The sequence below is a fragment of the Monopterus albus genome, unplaced genomic scaffold (genome assembly GCF_001952655.1).
Source record: "Monopterus albus unplaced genomic scaffold, M_albus_1.0 scaffold369.1, whole genome shotgun sequence".
Lineage (NCBI taxonomy): Eukaryota > Metazoa > Chordata > Actinopteri > Synbranchiformes > Synbranchidae > Monopterus > Monopterus albus.
In genome coordinates, this window is record NW_018128249.1 from 223,865 (window position 1) to 246,144 (window position 22,280).

Consider the following 22,280-nt stretch of genomic DNA (forward strand, 5'->3'; position numbering starts at 1 on the left):
AGTAATCCCATCATTTCCTTCTTGAAAACATGCCACACAGCTTGTTGCCTTTGCCTCTCTAACAAGGAAACCAAAACAACTCAGAGGGGCACCAAGGGGCTTAGGGTCTAACCTGTTCATCAGATGTCCTGAATATGCAGATATGTTACCCCAAAGTGCTGTGACAGTTAAGGTGCAGCATGTCAGAAGGACAATAAGGCATAACATCCAAGACTGATATTGTAAGGGGCATTCTCATTGTCTTAAAAATACTTTTTCAAGCTTGACATGGGAATGGTTGCATGATGAACAAGAAAACTCAATCTCAATATGTTCATTATTGAATTTGTATAATTTCTGGGTGTTCCAACTACATGTACACTCACTGGCCACTTTATTAGATACACCTGTACAACTGCATGCAATTCAAGGCAACACTTCCACTTTAACATCTGTGTTTATAAAGGTGGTGTTGTACTGGACTACATTATATTCAGAGGTGTTCCTAACATTCTGACCCTCTCATGTACATTGGGGCAAATAAGTATTTGATACTCCGCCGATTTTTCAAGTTTTCCCACTTACAAAGAATGAACAGATCTGTCATTTTCATTGTAGGTACACCTAAACTGTGAGAGACAGAATCTACAAAACAATTCCAGAAAATCACATTGTTAGATTTTTAAATAATTTATTTCCATTTTATATCATGAAATAAGTATTTGATCACCTACCAACCCGCAAGAATTCTGGCTCTCACAGACCTGTTAGCTTGTCTTTAAGAAGCCCTCCTATCCTCCACTCATTGCCTGTATTAATTGCACCTGTTTGAACTCATTACCTGTATAAAAGACACCTGTCCACACACGCAATCTATCAGACTCCAACTTCTCCACTATGGGCAACTTCTCCACTTTTGTCCCTAGTGTAAGGACACTAGGGACAAAATTATAGATCTGCACAAGGCTGGGATGGGCTACAGGACAATAGGCAAACCGCTTGGTGAGAAGGCAACAACTGCTGGCGCAATTATTAGACAATGGAAGAAATTCAAGATGACTGTCAATCTCCCTCGGACCGGGGCTCCATGCAAAATCTCGCCTTGTGGAGTATCAATGATCCTGAGAAAGGCGAGGGATCAGCCTAGAACTACACAGGAGGACCTGGTCAATGACCTGAAGAGAGCTGGGGCCGCAGTCTTAACGGTTACCATTAGTAACACACTACACTGTCATGGCTTAAAATCCTGCAGCACATGCAAAGTCCCTATGCTCAAGCCAGTACATGTCCAGGCTCGTCTGAAGTTTGCCAAAGACCATCTGGATGATCCAGAGGAGGCATGGGAGAAGGTCATGTGGTCAGATGAGACCAAAATAGAACCTTTTGGTATAAACTCCACTCGCTGTGTTTGGAGGAAGAAGAAGGATGAGTACAATCCCAAGAACACCATCCCAACCATGAAGCATGGGGGTGGAAACATCATGCTTTGGGGGTGCTTTTCTGCGAAGGGGACATGACGACTGCACCGTATTGAGGAGAGGACGAACGGGGCCATGTGTCACGAGATTTTGGGCAACAACCTCCTTCCCTCAGTAAGAGCATTGAAGATGGGTCGTGGCTGGGTCTTCCAACATGACAATGACCCCAAACACACAGCCAGGGCAACTAAGGAGTGGCTCCGTAAGAAGCATTTCAAGGTCCTGGAGTGGCTTAGCCAGTCTCCAGACCTGAACCCAACAGAAAATCTATGGAGGGAGCTGAAACTCCATATTACCTAGCGACAGCCCCAAAACCTGAAAGATCTGGAGAAGACCTGTATGGAGAGGGGGGCAAAATCCCCTCTGATGGAAATAAATTATTTAAAAATCTAACAGTGTGATTTTCTGGAAATTTTTTTGTAGATTCTGTCTCTCACAGTTGAGGTGTACAGTACCTATGATGAAAATTACAGATCTGTCCATTGTTTGTAAGTGGGAAAACTTGAAAAATCGGTGGAGTATCAAATACTTATTTGCCCCACTGTATGTAGCTGGGGAGGACAAAAATATAGACACCTCTGAATATAATGTAATCCAGCACAACACTACCTTTAACTATGACCTCAGTAATAAACATAACTGAATTTATACATTTGACAATTTCATCAAAAACATAAACATTTTGAGCTTCATAAACAAAGATGTTAAGTGGAAGTGTTGCATTGAAGTGTGTAGGGTAGCACCTAATAAAGTGGCTGGTGAGTGTAAATGTTCAATGAAAGGCTAAGCCCAACAGGTAGACTTTGTACAATACAGTCCTTACATTATTTTGTTCTTTGTCTTACATGGATTTACCTCAGTCGACTCAACTCGCACTTGAATAGCATAAATAAATACATGAGTGAGTGATCCAAACATTTATTTGCCACAGACCGTCTAAACATGCCCGTGATTAAGTAACTAACAGAGAATCAGACGGTAAAAACAAATGCCTCTGTTTGACTAATTACTTGCTCGTAAATAAAATAAATTCAGAAGCAGCCATTAATAATGGATTCACCTAAAAATTATTGTACGTTTCTCTCAAATACTGGTGACTGCTAGCGATTACTTAATTCTTTTTACTAAAAATTATTTGGCACATAAGTTAAATTTTGGGATGCCATTCGTCCCTGATTTGATCAGCTGCGTCGCGTGATGATGACGTATTAATCCACTTCCCCGGCAGATCTCTGAGTTGTTTACTACACCGAAGACAAGTTTTAGTCCACAAGTCAATCCGTCGGATATACATGGTGATGCTGCAGGTAAGACACAAACCCACCTGTTGTTGTGGAGGTGTCAGTGAGTCTTTCTGCGCACGTCAGACCATCTGTCGCAGCTTCACTCTGTTTACAAACAGCTCGGTTAATGTTAACACAAAGCTACATTGCTGTTGAGATATTTCAGCCTGGACCAGATCGGTGCACTGAACCTACAGACTGGTCTTGGTGGAAATACTGGAATTCGGCTCTTGCACTGTGCGTGTACTGAGTTGTGAAGTAGGTGTGATAAAGCATGTTGTTAAAGATGAATCCGAATCATCTGTAATCTATAAGTATATTTTAACATACACTAATTTGACTCCAGTACAGAGGCTCTCGATGTGTTTTAAGGCAACAGGAAATAGAGAATAATAATGAAATAAACAATGTGTGCATTCAAATGAAGCTGCAATGTGTCTGGCTGTGTTAGGAAGACTTGACATTAGCATCCAGCTACCTGAGGTTTCTCTGCTTCGCTCGGCTCAGCCTCTACTTAAACCAAATGAGAGGACGTCTATGCTTACACAGCTCTGATGCTGTAATACGGTTGCATGAAGATGGACTTATCAGTTAGTTAGAGCACGCCTGCTCCTTTGAGCAGGTGCCTAATTTCTTTTCAGTGTCTATGGTTCTACTGGGGGCATGTAGTCAGTGAGAATTTTAGATTTTTTTGTCCCACCACACCACATTTCACTTAATTTATCAGACAATGTGGGAAAAGTAGCTGTAGCTAAAACATTTTAGGAACCATGTACCAGTACTGTTAGCAGCTCTAAAACAGCTAACGACAGGGAGGCCTCGTCTGTCTTCTCTTGGAGAGGTTTCTGTAGCCAGGCATTACAGGGTCTCTGATAGCTTTGCCATGTCCCTCTGGGCCATCACTATGTCTTTTATTGTCTCTAAGAAACAATAGCTCAGCCTCCTGCTAATGCACATGTCTAAAACCACCGCCACATTCAGGCAGTTTATTTGGTGGCTATGATGAGGGGAGGATAAGTGATGGTGGGCACGTGAACAGCAGAGAGAGACAGGTGTCAGAAAAATGATGTAAGAACAGATGTGGTCTTTATCAGGTCCAGCACACCCCTGTCAGCTGCCAGTCACATATTTCTGAACAGCCTGTGTTTTAGCATTTCACCGTTATGGGTTAAATCTGAAGTAGTGTGCTTATTACAAATAAGAAAATAGTAGATGAGAGGGACCTTTACATTAAAAATGAACCGATAAGTCAAATATCTGATGTGTTTCAGGACAGTTACATGGTTCTTTCTCTATTGATGTAAACCTACTCAGGACAAATACAATGAATACAGTCTTAGAGCATTGTATAAACTACAAGTGAATGTCTGCATTGTGTAACTGTTTGTCTGCTTGTTTGCTCCCTACAGTTGTTTTTAGAATAAAATTCCACCACTTTAATGACATTGTCTGTTGTTATTGTGCAGCAGTGTAGGACCACAGTTTGTTTCCATAGATTGTCATGCTGCTCACAGTGTTGGGTCTGATCAGGTCAACCACATGTTGGAGCGACTTGATTTATTGTTTTGGGTCAGCTCTCGTTTTTGCCTTGTGCACCAACAGATTCTGTGGACAGAAAAGAACATTTTTCACATTGCATCTCTCTTTTTTTTGGAAACTTTGATTTGGAGTCACGTGACCCACAGTCCAAACTACCAAAGAGCCATAGTAGTCTTCTAACTGTTGTGTTGTTTTGTGCGTGTGTCTGCAGGGATGCACACAGCTTTGCGTGAAATCCACATCTCATCAGAGCCTGACCCCTCCTACTTCCTGCGAGTGGACTGGAAGGGGCGGGGCTTAGGGTCGGGCTTCCAGTTGCTGCTGACTAATGGACAGGCTGCGTGGGGAGGAGAAGGTAAACATCTGAGCCTGCACAACCTCACGACACGTCTCACTTTGTCTGACGTGACAGATACATGCTCACCTGTTGGACCACTTTCTTTGCACTGTTGTATATATACTTGTATATAGTGTATTGCTCTGCACAGTAGCCAGTACCCTTCAACCCTCATCCATTATTCATTCATTCATTCATTTTCTACCGTTTGGTCCCTGAGCGGTGTCACGGGGGGGGGGGGCGCGGGCAACCGAGACACCAATCAACCTAAGCTGCATGTCTTTGGACTGTGGGAGGAAGCCGGAGTACCCGGAGAGAACCCACACAAGCACGGGGAGAACATGCAAACTCCACACAGAAAGGTCCCAGGTAGGGCCCGAACCCGGAACCTTCTCGCTGTGAGGCAACGGCGCCAACCACTGCGCCACCGTGCTGCCCTCATCCATTATTTTACATGTGATTACAACTCATCAGATTTATGTATACAGTTATATTATGACCATTGTACTTTGTGGAGTAGTGTGAGATTATTGTACTGCGTCTCCTGTTTGCTGCAGTGATTTTGTTTATAGCTGCTCTAACGCAATAGTTTCCCTCATGGGATTAATAAAGTAAATCTGGTCTCATCATCATTTTCGGCTGCCGTCAGCACCATCAGTTCAGCTGCTTGGACAGCTGCACAGTGCGAGATTTATTAGTTTGAACCTCTCTCCGGTCAGGATTCAGGAAGGTGCTGTAAACCCTCCATAGGGGTCAGAGAACTGGAGTGTTCAAGCTTTTACCATCACATACTAAAGGTACGGTGAGGATTTTCTGGATAAGGTGCTGCTACTGAGCAGCACTCATGTTGAATCTCCTCCTTAGTTTTATTGGGATTAAAGGTTGAACTCAGTGCACAGTGGCCCTTAATTTATTTATTTGTTCAGGTGAGGCTAAACAAAGCTTTCCTTCCAGATGGAGGCTCATATATTAATAGCAGGGACACAATATAAGCACACAGGTAGTTGGTTACTTCAGAAACACTTTAGATGTAAGGAACCAGTTGAACGTGCATTAGGAGCAGAGTCAGTAGGAAGACCAACTCCAGCTATGAACCTTTGCTGTTCATAAATTCCCACTCGAAATGTTGCAGTTGCTTTGCACGATACCTGCGTTCGTTCTGCTCTTGCTGCTGTATTCTGTTTCCACGTGCTGCAGCAACACCTTGGGTTTTCAACAAACACGTTCAGGGTCATCCTCTGTCTTTGTGCAGTGAGTGAGGCAGCAGTGTGTGGGGAGGCAGAGGAGCTGGAGATGCAGACGGAGGCCTACATCCAGGACCTGGAGGCCGTGCTGACAGGGCCCGAGAGCTCCTGGACTTACTGCTTCACTCTGACGCCATCTGCACCAAACGACAGTTCAACTATTAAACTGGAGTATGAGAAGGTGCAGAAGGATATCTCAGTGAGTGTCACACAAACACACCTCTGGCACAGTGAGACGGAAGTCGCTAGTCCTCGTAGTGTGGTACACGCATACGGTCCAGCAGAAGGAGAGATGTTTTAGATATTTGTTTGTATCACTGAGGTTATTTCAACCCCCCTCTCACTTAGCAGAAGAGTCAGAAGGTTCATTTAAAAGATGACCATGAGTTTGCAGTGGCATTGCACCTGTTGTCTCTGTTTCCATAATCTGCCTTGGATGTTAAGCTCCAGAGAAAAGTGCACTGAGCTTGTTTCGATTCTCAGACTGAACCAATGAAGTGACGAACAGAGTGTGAAACATGAGTCTGCTCTCAGCTTAATCCTTTCAGAACCTCCAGCTGCGGCTCCATGTGGTTGTTGCTGTGTTACCTCACCACAGATGTGTAGTAAATTAACTGATCTGCTAGAATAAGTACAAATAGTCCTGTGTAAGGATGGGGACCTTCAGTTTTTTCCTGTCTGCTTTTAATCTCTGCACCAAAGCTCATACAATAAGTTGTTGTGTTGGGTTTGATGTCATTTTCATGTGGTTCAGGCGCTCATAAATCAGTTTGAACTTCACAGCTCTTTTGGTTTAAGTTATTTATCCTGTAATAAATATGCCTATTGTCTAAACCTTCCCAGCTGCAGTTGTAGTGCCATGATTTAGTTGAGCTCTCATCTTAAAGTCCTAGTTTGTGAAAGTACCAGGACCTAAGGATGGTTGACCTGTTTTTTTTTCTTTCTGGACAACCTTTGGCCAGATTTCAGTTGTTTTCTTATGACATTAATGAATCTTAAAGTAGCAGCAACTGATATTTGGCCACTTGGGGGTAACACAAGAAGCTGTCACCATGATGCTGAAGCATTTTCAAGGCATGTTGTATGTTTGTATGTAAAACCTCGATCAGGGGACGTAACTGAGGCTGACAATAAGATCATGCTGTGTTCTGGAGTGTAGTGCAGCATGAAATGGAAATGCTCTAGTACATCATATCTGTGCTGTTACAGGACTTGAATAAACATAGTTACTGTCTGCTGCTGATCCAAGTTGTCAGGATGTTGTTTGTTCCATCCAACACTTTAATGAACATTATTGTCTCCAGGAGTCACCACAGGGGAGGAGGGGACTCCATTTGCCTTGTTGTCTTGTTCTGTATCATTTCTTGTACCTGTGGTTTTTAAATGCCAGCATGAATTAGGATTATTATTTCTGATTATGAAAACTATTTTACCTGTTTTTGGAACAACAGCAAATTTTTTGTGTGAGCACATCTACTGTAAAAATGAGCGACAGGGTAACAGCTCATAGAGGTGAAGCAACCAGGACGGGATCGCCCCCTGCTGGCTGGTCGCAGTATAGGTCATAAATCCCAGCTCCACGTTAGCTGCTGTGATCTGAACCCGGCTCAGGTCAGTTTTTCCCAGGGGTCACTTCTGTGGGTGTTTTGGTAGATACTGTCACGCTGATGTACAACAGTGTTTAGTAAGTTATTTGATGATATAAAAACAGGTGTATTTCAGTTCATTTGACAGCTTTGGTTGTGTATCCAGTGCTGTCACTCCACATCTGGTCGCTACTGCACAGAATCTGGTTACAAAAAAGCAAGATGGCAGCCGCCGTATTCACAGAAATTTGGCTTTATTTTTACATAGTGGAGGGAAGTGGTGACATGTTGTCTATCATATATATGTAAATGTGTGGCATAATGGCACAGTGTGTTGCATTTGTTTTTTGTTTTGTTTTGTTTTTAGCTGCACCAAGTGGTCAGAAAGTGATTCTGCAACTTTTTTGATAATCCAGTAATTGTTCAAACTATATTTTTCAGCAAAAATTACAAACTGATTGATGCCAGTTTCTAAAATGTGAGTGCTTTTTGGTTTCTCTTTTCTTCTGGGACAGAAAACTGAATACTTTTGTTTGGACAAAACGAACGACTTTCACAGGTTTTGGGGACCTGTCATGGACATTTTCACTGAAAAAAGTCTTTTTGCAGTCCTATTTTTGGCTGATTAGAAGCATTTGTGCTGTTGATTTGTTTGTTTGTTGTTAGGGGACCTTATGCATCAAGAAACTAAACAAAACAGCAAATGCCCGTGTTAAAAATAGAGCTTAACTTGTCTGTCCTGCTGCGATTTTATTATAGGAACACAGACTGAGTGGAGCCGAACCCAAGAAGACGTTTGGCAATTTACTGAATAATCCCTGGTCAGGGGTCAGTTTGTGAAAACACACTCATTCAAGTTTTAGACACAAAGCCTTTGTTGCTGTGGTAGTTATGACGGAATGGAAATCTGTTGCAGCACACGGGAAATGAATTGATGCTTCTGTTTGACGGATCAGTTGGAAATGGTCAGTTTACAGAAGTGTGCTGCCTTGAGTCATCAGAGGGTTTCTCTTGCTCAACATAAAAAAATAACTAATTCTGTCAAAGTTATGAGTCATAATGAAAGGCTTCAGCCTGATGCCTGCTCGGTCCCTTCTAATCGCAGACGCTGCAGCAGAGACGCGCACACGTAGAGGTGTTAGCACACCAGACGTGTGTGTGTGTGTGTGTGTGTGTTTCTGGTCATGCAATTAGACATAAGATGTGTAAGATGCCGCTGTTTGTGATGACTGAGACATTAATGCTGCGCTGTGTTCCACAAACGTTTGTGACTCCACCGACTTGAATAGAATAGAGGCTAAGTGTCATTCACACAGTTGATGCTGTGCTGTGTAGATATTCATGATCAGGAATGTACCAGAGTCAAATTCCTCGTGTGTCCGACACACCTGGCCAATAAAGCAGATTCTGATTCTGATGATCAGATGGTCACAGTGGAAGTGTAATTCAGCTACAGTGCATTTTAAGAGTACACTTCCTTTGAGGTGCTTGTATTAGAGCTGAATGTTTCCGTTTTACGATAATTTCTTACTCCACTATATTTCAGCAGCCGTGGCACTGATAAACTCATGTGCTTCTTATTTTCTGTGCTGGTCCTCACTTTGGAGCACTTCAACATGCAAATACATTTAATAGTACAGATACAAAGATAATCATCATCTTAATTTATGAATGATTTTGAAGATTTCAGTGAGACTGAGGTGTTAATTAGGGGTTTCACACCCTCTGTTTTGTCCACTGCCCGCCTCCTTCCTCTCAACAAAAAGTCAACATGAAACTTTGACTTTTACAGTAAAGAAGTTAAATTACTTTCACATTTATTTTCCCATCTTTTGATTAGTTGGTCCTTGTTTTTTAAAACTAAGTTAAGCCAAAGCTGAATCAAAACAAAACTCAGGTGGTTATTTTGAGAAAATCAAAACTGAAAGAATAAAAGTCCTTATGCAGCGAATGGAAATAAAAACATTTCTATCAACAGTGTAACTATGGTCATGTCTGCATTCATTATTTCCCCTTTTGACCCTCCTCCTTCTCTCCCAGAGGTTTGGCATCCTGTCTCTGGATTAGTGTCGGTATAGAGTTGGACCTGGACGTCGTTCGTATTGATGACTTCCATTCACGCGCTCTCTATTAGCACATACAAGTTCACTTTCTGAGTCGGTAAATCTAGAGTAGGTGGAGTTGTCCACAGGGGTCTCTCCCCAAATAAAAGTGGCCAGTTATTCCAGTGTGACTCAGTGAGTCAGGCACAGCTTGTGAAACAGTAGTGTTTCTATGACAACATGGGAGCAGTGTTTCAGCCAGCATCAAGCTCTGACTAGTCGTTCACAACTCGTATCCCTAGTATGAGCAGACAAGTGACACCTCGGGTGCTCAGGACAGGCAAAGCTGTAACCGCTCAGATTAATGTGGACAACCCCATTTCCAAAAAAGCTGGGATGCTGTCCATCCATCCATTATCTATACCGTTTGTCTTAACAAGGGTCACGGGGGTGGTGGTGCTGCTGGAGCCAATCCCAGCTGACACTGGGTGAGAGGCGGGGTCCACCCTGGACAGATTGCCAGTCTGTCACACGGCTGACATGTAGACAAACAACCACTCACACTCACTCCTACGGGCAATTTAGAGTCGCCAGTCAACCTAAGCCGCATGTCTTTGGACCGTGGGAGGAAGCCGGAGAGAACCCACGCAGGCACAGGGAGAACATGGAGACTCCAGAAAGGCCCTGGGTCGGCCTGGGATCGAACCCGGAACCTTTTTTATGTGAGGTGACAGCACTAATCATTGTTCCACCATGCCACCGCTGGGACATTGTGTAAAATGTAAATAAAAACTGAATGCAATGTGTTAAATCATTGTAAATTAGTACAAACAAAACAGATCAAATGTAGAATCTGAGAAATGTAGTGAAAAATATATGCTTGTTTTAAATTCGATGCAACATGTTTTGAAAACACTCTGCGGGTGTTTGGGAACTGAGGAGACCAAGTGCTTTAGTTCTGAAAGTGAAATGTTTTCCCATTGTTGCCCGAAGTAGAACTTCAGCTGCTCACCAGTTCAGCTCCTTTATCGCTTCATAATGTGCAAAATGTTTTCAGTGAGTGACAGATCTGGACTGCAGACAGGCCAGTTTAGCACTCGTACCACATCGTCTTGGTGGCAGCATATGCCGCTTCAAAACCTGTGTAAATCATTCAGCATTAATGGTGCCTTCACAGATGTGCAGGTTACTCATGCCATGTGCACTAATGCTCCCCCATGCCATCATGGCTGCTGGCTTTTGGCCTGCGCTGATAACAAGCTGTATGGTCCTTCTCCTCTTTAGTCGTGACAAACAGCGTTCACTGACTGTTTTTCAGAGGTGTTCCTGACCCCATGCATTGATTTCACTTCAGAATCATGTCTGGTTTTGAGACGGAGGCATAATACATGTATTTACTGTTTCCAGCTCAGAATCTGTGGATCCAAAATGTGGATAAATATCCATCAAGCCACCAGAACTCGGAGAATAAATATGGTCGACTCCTGGGTTTTCTTTCTTTCCAGTTCAGGTTGGGGTCTGTTTTGTTGAAGGCCATCCCAGAGCCGGTGCAGGTGGTGAGGGAGTTGCTGATTCACAGCCTGCAGAGGGCCAACATGCTGGAGCACCATAACCAGAAACTTGAAGAGGAGAACCAGAGGCTGAGACAAGAACAGCAACGCATCACGGCAGAGTAAACACACACAGAACACACAACAACCAGGGTTCCCACTGCTCACGGCCAAAACCAGCCAGGGCTAGGGCGGCATCTCCACTTTGGAAAAGCCAAGGAATTTCTTAAAAGTCAGTTGAGAAGTTTTACTAACAGTTTTTTTTACACAGATGTAAAATACATTTTACAAACATACCTATGAGATTAAGTGGTGAGTCAGAGCTGGTATCTCAATTCAAATATCCACATAAATCTGCAGAAAATCCACTGTTTAGTACTTTTCTGACTCCTTACTCTGCTGATTATTAACATTTGGTTGTTTTTAAACAATATAAATCCAGTATTGCATTTTGTCTGAGTATTACCATTTTGTATTTCAGCTCCACTACGTTTTTGTTCCACTGAGCTACAGTTACTCTGCAAACTGGGGGGGTTCATACAAAACACACGCTTGTAAATGATGATTTAATGCTAAATGTCCAACCACTCAGTAGTGTATAGAGTTAAAATGGCTTTACATACTTTAAGAGCATTAAATACTATTGAATATAGACCTTTTACTTGTAATGGGGTGTTTTATGGTGTGGTTTTAGCTACTTGGTTAACTTTATAATACAACCAGCACTTATGATTCTTACCAGCTGGCTCCAGCTATAGGGGACAAAGAAGTGTTACTGGTGTTATGTTACCTTTACTGAGCACATGTGCTGTATCTTTCAGGCATACTGGGGAGTCGGTGGTGAAAGAAATATGACGTCCAGACTTTAAGACTCTTGTGTGTGTTTAAGACTGAAGCGATACGCTGGTGGTAAAGAGGCCCTGGAGGCTGAGCTGTACTCTCGGTTTGTCCTGGTTCTGAATGAGAAGAAAGCCAAGATCCGCAGTCTGCAGGAAACGGTCACACACCTACAGGAAACAGGGTACACTAGTCATTTTATTTTGTTATTTTACCTTTATTTTAATGGGAAAACCTCAGCAGTGTCCTGTTTATTTTAACTGGATGTTACAGTATCTCATTTCACATTTCCACACCATTTTTTTTTTTGCCCAGAAATCCTGTGTAGCTCCTTTAAAACAGAACTTGTGTTAGAGAATGTGAAGGTTTTAATGCTTAAACTTCAGGTGACATTTCAGAAGCAGCTGCCTTTTACTCTTCAGCTGACGGTTTCACTTCTTTCGGCTCTTGCGTACAGCTGCTGTTTGCATATCAACTGACGCTAAAACAGTGACTACATCTACATTAAGCCATCTAAATTTTAAATGAAAGCCATTTGTATTTTCCACATTAGTGTTTCCAGTTCTCTTTAGCAGGGACCTCTTTACAGAGTGAAACACCTGGACAGCATGAAAACAGTTAAGCCTCCCCACAGTCGACATCTGGTGAGGAGTGAGACAGAAAGCCAGCTGATAAAACCATTATTTCGTTGGGACATTTTCTGGCAAAATCAGCATAAATACAAGTTAATGGCAACGGTTGTGTCATTGGTTGTATCAACATGTAAAGTGTGGTTAGAGGTTAGAGATGATATCACAGCAGAACCTGGGCTGCAGCTCTGCAGAGGATCGGTGTTCGACCTCTGCTCAGTCTCCTCTCGCTCTCTCCGGTCACCAACCCTGTTTAATACGACTGAATTTACTATATAGCTGTGCTTCTGAATGACCTGCCCCAGGGCTGAGAACAGTACAGTCTGAAACAGTTTTTTACACATTTGACCAGCTTAATGTGGAAGCAACTCCTGACTGACTTGTCAGCTGCTTTCAGCGGTTACAGGTCAGCGGACACCTCGGCTCCTCTCTGTGCTCATGCCTAAACCCATCCAGGGCTTTAAGCAGCGCTCCAGCTTCACACGCAGAGAAATAACATCTCTAAACATTTCACATGTTTTAAATGATCCAGACAATGAAGCTCTGTATTGTGTGCTTTTTCTTTAGAGTAATAAATATGATCAATCTAGTTGCTCAATAAATTTCTCAACAGGCTTTGATGCCTGTTTTCACAGTTACTGCTATTCTCTGATTCATGTGCTGCAGTGTGTTGTAACAGTCACCGGATATATAATCAGTGTTTCATTCATTTTTCTGTGGTGATCTTTAATCAGTTGTTTCAGTTGGTGAATGTCTGGTCTGTTGTAGGAGTTCTGAGAAACAGACAAAGACAGGCCCAGTAAAATCAGACCAGACAGCAGGGCAGGAGGATGAATATGGAGAAAGTACTGATGAGGACCTGCCGGAAGTGCAGCCGACTCCAGCCTCCACTTTACCGTCCCGGGGTAAGGTCTCTGTGAAGCCCCCCTCGCTCCTGCTTCTGCAGTCTGACTGGATTTTGCCCCAGACTTTGTGCCGTCTGATCTTCAGTAACCCCTCAAATATGAATCATCAGTGCAAACCAGTTGTCTGCATCAAACAGGCGTCTGACTCACACAAAACTAAATTCTCTAGTTTCTTTGAGTTGAGTTTTCCCCTGCAAAAACGCATAACAGATGTGAGACTGTCAAATAGAGAAAACGGCAACTAAAACACCAAGTCAACAAAACAAGCCCTTGTGCTGAAGTTGGTTTCAGTACAGTGTTTTTCTTCTTGAGCCTTAGTTTTAATGTATTTAAACTTTAAAAATCATCTTCCATAAGTAAATTCACTATCAACTGAGCTACAAACAGGAGTATTTCAGTAACGTGATGCTGCATACTAACAGCTCATCCTTTTGTTTCACCCTTAGGTTTGACCAGATGTTTGTGGGAATCCCACAAAATGTTGTGCTTATGTTACTTTTATATACTAAAGACAAAATAATGTGCAGTTTACAGACTCCCAGGTGAACAGGAACACCAGAAAAAATCTTTAGTCAGTTCAGCTGCATGGAAGCATTGCTTCCATTTTAAAAAGACAACAAAATGAGAAACCATATGTATTTGATAAGAAATTGTGTTTCTTCCAGCAGTCATTACCTTTACAGTCACATTTATTACCCAGTCTAACATCACGGGCCATCAGGTAATATTTACTGTAGAGCTGATGCTAAATAAATACCCACACTGCACATAGTTACAACATCCATGGTTGAACCCCAGGCCGGGGATCTCTGTTTCATAATAGATCACCTTATCGAATAAAAGAGCTCCAGTCGTTGCTGGTACATGTTGCTGTCAGTTATTTATTTGATGCTTCCAACTTCTGACTAAGTGTGATTGGATGAGTTCATTTGAAATAATCACAGAAGAAGAACAGGCTCTATCTGAGCAAGGCCAGTAATTAATTTCTAATTGAAAATTGGATTTCAATCCAGCAGTTTAACACTACAGGTCACAGTTCCCCTGGAGATGTACACAGGTTCGCTATCAATCTCAACAACCTCATGCCAGCTACAGTTGTTTTATGGTTATATCTTTGTTAACGTGATACAATATGTACAATTTAACCAACATGAGCAGAATGTCATGCTTTAGCTTTTCAGAAAGTGCGACTGGGCAAACTCTTAGTGCAGAAACACTAAATGTTGTGGAACAGCAGTGAACCCTGTGCTGCCCACGGTGTCATATCATTTATGACTAGGCCTCTCGTTTCTTGATGCGTCTCTTGGTCAGAGCTGCTTTAAATGGCTGACTGATAACCCCAAAGGGCTTCACTGACTGGTCCCTGCCCTCTTATTAAAGTGCTACTAGTCACCTTAATATTTAGTGCTGTCAGGTTATCCAAGAAACAAAAGATGAGTTTTTGTAAAGCAGTTTCATATTAAGTTTCACCTTTTGTTCAGTATGACTCTGAGTGTGATGTATGTCAGGGAGCTATTGTCACGGGAGCTGAGTGTGTTTTCACCGTCGCTGTGTTTTATGCCCTAGAAACCAGCCACGACACCACTGAGGAGTTACTTAATGCACAGTTGCAGGCCTCCATCAGCTGACACACTACACCTTTAAATGCAAACAGCTTCTAACGTTGACGTCACACCTCATCAGCCTCTAGGCTTCTGCTCCCAGATGGCCTGGATATGCTAATGTGCCACCAGCGGGAGGTCAGATGTATGGAGTGTAGGTGTGTGTTACACTGAGATGGATTTGGACAGGCTGTGTGAGGGTTTTCAGGGGAGCTTTTCTCCTCCTTAGCTGTTTATATCCCTGATTTTTCCACTTTCTCACACAAGTTAAATCATCCAAAACTAGGTCAGATTTGTTTTATACGTAAAGGTTTTAGGGGCGACGTAGGTGTCCCCGCTGTCTGGGCCTTCCCCTCCGTCTGATGAGGAAGCGCTCACAGAGTTTGTGTTGTTTCTGTTGCTATGACAGTGACTCAGACAGCAGCGTGTTGGGCCTTATTGCCAACACACAGGAGGAGAGGGAGGAGAAGGAAGGAGAGGGAAGGAGGCAAAGTGAGGAAGCGAGTATTTTCACTATGTGTTTAGTTTAGTGTGTAGGGAGAGTGTTGCTACTGGTGAAATTACTGACACGATCATCAACAGTCTGTCGTTGATGAGAAATTGTCCCTGTTCTAGTAGTAATGTATGAAAAGCTTCTAATGGTCCCAACCAGTAAAAAGCAGCAACATATTTTCACATTTTTAGTTGCTTTGGGCAGGAACAACAAAAATTAGACTCAAATAACAAAGACAATTAAAACCAAAAATGATTTTTTTCAGCCGATGATCCAGTTTTTAGCCAGTCTGTCTATTGGCTGCTTCATGTTCATGAATCCCAGTCATTGGTGCAAAGATCTGAGTCACTCGTGCTCTCCTTAGGGTGCTCTACTCCAAGCCCGTTGGACGACAGCCTGAAGGACATCACAGATGTGGCCCCCTGTCGCAAGCGGCGCTTTCGTCACCTCGGGGCCCCAGACCCTGCCGTTAAGAGGCCACAGACCTCCCAGAGAAAGAGGTATGAGTGTGTATGTAGAGTGCATTACAAGCAAAACACGTCATGTCTTCATGTCTGTCTCACTCAGTGACGGTGCTGCTGTAGTTTGCTTTGACAGTGTGTGAACATTACAGAGTCTCCTGCTTTATGATGCCAGCTAATGTTGTTCTTGGAGCAGCTTCCTGGCTTTATAGCTAGTTACCATTCTACAGTTATCCTTGTATATGTGGCCGGGGTGTGACTGATGATGAAAGACCAGCGTTGTTGTTTTGGTTGTTCTTCATTATCATTTTCAGTCAGCTTGGGATCTTTTTATATTAACAGTGGATCAAATGACTAATGTGTGAAGGTGAAAAGTTTCCAATGCACAGAGGACGTTTACCATCTGTGCAGTTCTCCTCAGGTCTCGTGAGCATTTTCACTGTTTTGGCTCACTCTCCAAAAAACCTCCCACGTGGCCTAAAATATCAGTTAATGTTGGTTTAACATTGTTCATGCGAGTTCTCAAACCGTGTCCAAAACCTTGTTTTTAACCTCCAGACCTTTGTTTGTTCCCTAGTTAATCTTAAAATGGCCTCCATCTTTTCGAGTTGTCTTAATAGCTTTAGCATAATGTGCATTGCACATCGTTGGTTCATTAGTATGTAAGAGCCACATCAGGCGTTAGACTACCGTGAATAAAACACTGAAAGTCTTGTAGCTTTCTCTTTATACGGTATGTTTGATTTTAGTGTGAAAAACACAAGGGAGTGTGGAGTTTTGTTGTTGTTGGCTTCACATGGATCAGGAGAAGAGGTGACAGGAGTGAATTAGAGTAAGAAAACATTACAGCCTGAGCTTGTCTGGCTCACAGCGAAGCTTCCACCTTTGTCCTGTTATCTCTGGCGTGAAGTCCTTCTTGGTAGCCCTTAGCACAGCCCGACTTGGAGCCCTCAGCCTTCAGTTCAAAACAGCAGAAAAGAAGCAAAACTGACCTGGCTGCAGATCACTGCTGCTGTGAGCTGGACAAGCTTGGGCCGAGTAGTGAATGTGACATCACTCTGTTGTATTGGTGAATCGGTGCTGTGAAAATGTGCATTAGACTGAATTTCTCATGCAACTCCACCTCCCTGTGGGTATTTTTACCTGGATTTTATTAGTGAGCAGGCTTTGTTTGCCAGCGTCGTCCTTGACCCCATCTATCATTTGACACCTGGCCATTATGCAAAGCTCTGATTACTCAGTTGTTCTTCCAGCTGAGGGTCACAGCCGTCAGTGGACATGTTCAGAGGGCTGGAACCAGGCAGACAGGTATCCTACACTTCGTGCACGGCTGCTGTGGCGATTTGCTCCTTTAAGCACCCTGCATTAGTTTACAAACACATTTCAGTGAGGTCTCTCATCCATATTTCATACGATAACTATGGTGGAAATCCAAACTGGTATGGACACGTGGAGAGTTACACATTAGGTTGGTTTGGTATTGAGATCCTGAAGAGGAACGTCTTTGTTCAGCAATGGCTTGTTTTAATTTGTGTGTGTGTGTGTGTGTGCACGTGGGCTTTACTTTGCATGTTGTTTTAGTGGCTGTTTGTTGGACCAGCAAAATGATCAATACTCTAAGAGCCATTGTGTAAAAATGTGAGAAAATGTGTTTTTTCACAGTTTGTTTAAGCAGACCTTTAATTTCTTGGATATTGGTGAATGCTGCTATTCTCTGGGCTGAGCAGGGTGCACCGGGGGGGTTTCTCAGGCAGGCCTGGCACAAGGAAGACGGAGCCAAACTCAGTCACTGGTCTCACAGAAACAATTACGCAACTTTGTTATTTTCTCCTCTCTGTTGTGTCTGTTCTCTGTGTATCTTCACTCAGAGTCAAGCCATCACACAGCCCTGAGGTCTGGCTGCTGCTCGTCCAAAGTCCCACAATACTCCTGCTTTTGTGCCCATATCTCCCATTTGCCAGTTTCTTTTTCGATGTGGCCATTTAGAAAATACTCCCAACAGAGTGTGAATACACTGTGTCCAAGCTTCTCCCAGCGCCAGCGACTGTAATCTGTGCCACATGCAGATGGCTCTAAGTGGTGCCATCTATCTGCAGCTGCTGTCAGGAGTTGGTGGTGCTGCCCATTACCAGTGCTTCTTACCAACTCTGACTACTGCAACAAGAAGCGGCAGTGAGCTGAGGAGCAGCTGTGGCCGGCTGGATGTTTGATGGCTTCAGAATCTGCTCCCCCTCCGAGCTGGCAAACTGAGGCTGCAGAAGAAAGATCTTTGTCGGAGAGATGGGGGGGTCAGGGCTGTTGGCAGTCTCACACTCAGCTATTGTTTTTTCCATCTCCATCACAACTCAACCCATTCACCTTCCTCTGTTACCTCCATGTTTTTCTGCATGCAGGTCGTTCAGTGAAAGAACAGAGAGGAGGAGGAGCAGAAAGTCGAGGGAGTGAAAGAGCTTGAAGAGAAGTGAAGGAAGGCTGTGTGATCAGAAGACAAGGAGGACTGATTAAAGGAATTGCTCAGCATTCTGAGAAACAAGCTTATTTGATTTATTTTGGAAAGTGAGAAGAGCAGATTGGTTATCTGTGTGTTGAAGAGTTTGACTTAATACGTTGTCCCTGTTGCCATGAAGCAGCCGGTCAGAGGTGCAGCAAATTCAAAACACTTCATCATTGAGTTTGTGAACAAAACGTGGGGTTGTAGCCACTGAATGAATTTAAGCCAAGCCCTCCACCCACTGTTAGCAGTGCATGGCAGAAGTTAAAAATCTGTTGTTGCACTTTTTTGGCCTAAATATTTTATGTGCACAGGCGTGTGTGTGTTTTCTAACCCAGTTCTGATGGTTCGAAGCTGGATGGGACTTCTACCTCTGCCCACGACGTCAAAACCCTGTGTTAAGAAAAAACTTAGAGCACTTAGCTGCCACTAAAACAACATTTCAAGCGTTTAATTGGTCAGTTTTAGGTGTATTCGTGAATTTTGGCCTGAGCCAGGGTGGGTGTTGTCCTCTTGTTTCCTGACTCCAGCTCCTTACTGAGGATACAAACATCTCTCCCTCTGAGCTAATCCTCCAACAAACACTTCTTTTGACAATAAGAATGTTTTGAGTTCTGTTAAACAGCTTCAAAATCTCAAATTGTCCTCATTGTTGTTCCTGTTAACATGTCCTTCAGATGTAAATGTTTGTGTACTCAAACGCCCGTTTTCCCATGAAGAGAAAGGAAACTTGCAGTGAAACCCAGTCGCTCCTTGGACCGGTTCTGTAATCTATCAAACCTTGCTTCTAGCCATCACAGATAATCACTACAAGACATGGATCTGGTATAGCCCGACGGTGGGTGTTTGCATTTTGCGTCATACTTTTTTTTCCTCCAGTTTTCTGGGCTCTTTGTCACAGTGAAATGGCAGGTAACTTAATAGGTTGATGGAAAAATACATACAAGTGGAAGTTTTTGAGCTGGTGCAAATGGCATCGCTCTGACTTGGTCCATAATGAATGCCCCATTTTATTTGCTGCAAAAGCCCTTTGAGTTGTGCACGTTCATGTGTGCCTGTGACAGGGGAAAGCCAGTAAACACAAGTGATACTAGTTAACAAAAAATGGCCTAAACTGCACCTTTGTATGTGGAGCCATAAATCTCATAACCTGGACAAACCAAGCAGAAACTACCTGCCGCTAGAGGTAAAAGGAAAGTGTGCTTTTTGTAATGTGGGTGAACACCTCTGGTTCAAGTTACAAGCTGGCACATAATTGTTGTACATGCAGCAGCTCTGCGTGGGGGCTCCTGTGTGCCGGGCAGCACCTCTTTGTGTATGTGGTTTCCACCGCTGTCGTCTTGTGCCCCTCTGCCATGTGTCCAAGCCTCCGGTGGTCCTCCATGGGACAGCTCCCCAGTGAACATGTCCCGTTTCCTTTTAACTGGTTCCAGCAGTGCAGTGTTTGTCATTCAAGCCCAGGGCCTCCCCTCTCTGCTCCTTTCTTCTTTGTCCTGTTGAGCTGCTCATTGTTACAGTTGCTATTCTTGTTTCCATACAGTCATCAAAATGCAGCTTGTGACTTAAAGACCATGATGTTTCTCTGGATTGTGAGTGGCTCTCAGGCCACCTTGGATTTGTCAGTCAGTCACATGCAGTGAGGCAGTTACCCAACATCATAAGGTCAGATCTTACTGACCCTGCATGCTCAGCCTTTCCACTTTTTCATTTGTTCCACTTCTGCTTCAGGGTCTAAACCTTTGGCCCCTGTCTACAGCTAGAGTAAACACAAGTCAACTGTTGGGGTCATAATTGTTTTAAAGACTCAGAAGTTTCAGATTCAAACTTTCCAAGTCATTTATAGAGGTACAGATATCTTATAGAGTAACTACCTGTGTCTTTATTCTCAGCTAACGTGTCTATGTCATGTAGCAGTAGCTTCATAAAAGGTTTTAAGTGCTCTGATGCTCAAACCTGCAAAAAGTGACTTTTTCAGGTTTAAAGCAGGCCTCTGAGGATGAAGTACTGATGATCAGTTGGAGTACATTTGTGTTTTCCTTCTCGGCTTCTCTGCCTTGATCCCCTCCTATCCTCTTTTCTCTGTTGCCCACTGTGTGTCCTTGGTCCTTCCTGCATCCTCTGCTCTTCAACTTCACACGATGTTACGTTCCAGTTAGGACAGGATGTAGAAGCATCTGTAGAGCTGAGACTACAGAACAACCTCCATGTGCTAACACGGGTAGTCAGGTATTTGATGTAGACCGGTGGTGGGGGGGCACAATTACAAACACACACTTCTACCCGTCTACACACAGGTATAAAAGTCGCCCATGTGTTTCTAGTCTTGCTCTTTATGGGCCACAGGACACACTTCCTGTCTCAACAGGAAACCTCTCCTCATTATCCCACTGACCTGTCCATCCTCTCTCTCTCTCTCTCTCTCTCTCTCTCTCTCTCTCTGTGTGTGTGTGTGTGTGTTGCACAGCAGCGACTCTCCTGCAGGATCTAGTAACCAGCCGACCCCCCGGCGGACAGCAGATGCTGCGGCAGCACGTTCAGCAGCAGAAGACCTGTTTGAGGACTTATGACCCTTCCACACGGCGCTGTACAGAGATAAAACATGATCACGGCGCTGATTCATAGTGGTAAAGATGTGATGTTTTTATACTGGATGGACAGAATAGCAGTGCTTGACTGCAGTAAACCTAATGGCACGCAGATGGGTAACAAATCATGTGGAGGATGAGCACCACCCTGGTGAGGGTGTTTTTATAATAGTGGTGGAGAGTTGAGGTTTCGTGACAACCGGTCTTTACAAGTGACATGACTTATGTCAACATGAACACACCCCGAGTGCCCCAGAACCACGTTTATGTTCAAGTGACAACGTCCGTTATTGTTCATAGTTGTATGACTGGGTCAAAGGAGGAAATCGAGACATCATGTTAGCGAGTGACGGAGTGTGCACTCGAGGAGGTTGGGCTGGAGGGAACCTTGGGTGTTAGAACAGGAGACCACTGCTCCTTCCTCTTCCAACCCACCGATGTGTAACCATGACCACACTATTTTATAACTTTAGTATTGCAGCCATAATGACTAACTGTGGTTGGTATATCATTTATTTCTCCAACAGGGATTTCTTTTGGACATGATGCCTGTGATATACTCTGGGGTTAGTGAGAACAGACCTGTGATCAGAGCCCCTGTACTAGGGAGGCCTCACTGCTCTTTGTTACAAGCTTGAGGTTTGCCTATAAAACCCTTAAACATGTGTGTGTGGATCCATATTTTTCCTTCTGTTGCTCACAAGCCAGAAGGAGACTGCACAGCTACATCAGCTCTGGGTTAGTTTTATTTACTCCAGTAGAAGGTGAAATGTCCGTCCTTGTTGCTGAGTGTTCGACTGCTCCCTGCAGCAGTTGTGGTGAAAGGTTTAGTGGAGAGCACAGTCAACGCCTCGCCCCAAATTCTCCCAGTGAGTGTTCAGCTGGGCTAAGATAAATCACATCATCTCCATTTCCATCAGACCGTTCAGTGCCACTGTGGAACAGTCCACATTCATTCTGTCTGCTCACTCATCCAGGTTTTTCTTTGTCATCCATCTGTCACTCTGCAGAATCATATTGTATTTTAAACACTGAATAGAACTGATTGTTGTGCTTCATGAATGAATTAATGAATTCAGATTTTTACATATTTACAAATGTCATTTTAAAATTTGTACCAATAAACTTGTAAACATGACTCTGTGTTTTGTCATATAAAGTAAAAGGTTTTATATGCATTTGAGGGGATTATTTTAAACTAGGATGGTTTAATGTGTGGAAATCAGTTGGGAAATGTTTG

General features: G+C 43.4%; 1 protein-coding gene across 5 annotated transcripts; it reads left to right on the forward strand.

Moving 5' to 3' along the window:
• Window positions 1–2,645: 2,645 nt before the first annotated feature.
• LOC109951194 (DNA repair protein XRCC4-like) lies at window positions 2,646–22,152 on the forward strand. 5 transcript variants are annotated; one of them, XM_020585528.1, is made up of 8 exons: window positions 2,646–2,764; window positions 4,491–4,634; window positions 5,869–6,059; window positions 10,994–11,160; window positions 11,928–12,059; window positions 13,273–13,409; window positions 15,868–16,003; window positions 20,920–22,152. In XM_020585528.1, the coding sequence occupies exons 2-8, from the start codon at window positions 4,493–4,495 to the stop codon at window positions 21,020–21,022; spliced, it is 1,008 nt and encodes a 335-aa protein (XP_020441184.1). In that variant the 5' UTR covers window positions 2,646–2,764; window positions 4,491–4,492; the 3' UTR covers window positions 21,023–22,152. The 5 variants fall into 5 exon arrangements, with proteins under 5 accessions (XP_020441184.1, XP_020441185.1, XP_020441187.1 ...); XM_020585529.1 differs by having other exon boundaries at window positions 20,923–22,152; XM_020585531.1 differs by lacking the exon at window positions 20,920–22,152 and adding an exon at window positions 18,358–20,890.
• Window positions 22,153–22,280: the final 128 nt, after the last annotated feature.

Excerpts from the sequence above, each read along its gene's own strand:
- LOC109951194 (XM_020585527.1), top strand. The coding sequence starts at position 4,493 with ATGCACACAGCTTTGCGTGAAATCCACATCTCATCAGAGCCTGACCCC. Across the intron at positions 11,161-11,927 it reads CAGCAACGCATCACGGCAGA|ACTGAAGCGATACGCTGGTG; the intron begins GTAAACACACAC and ends TGTGTGTTTAAG. Across the intron at positions 13,410-15,867 it reads CTCCACTTTACCGTCCCGGG|GGTGCTCTACTCCAAGCCCG; the intron begins GTAAGGTCTCTG and ends TGCTCTCCTTAG.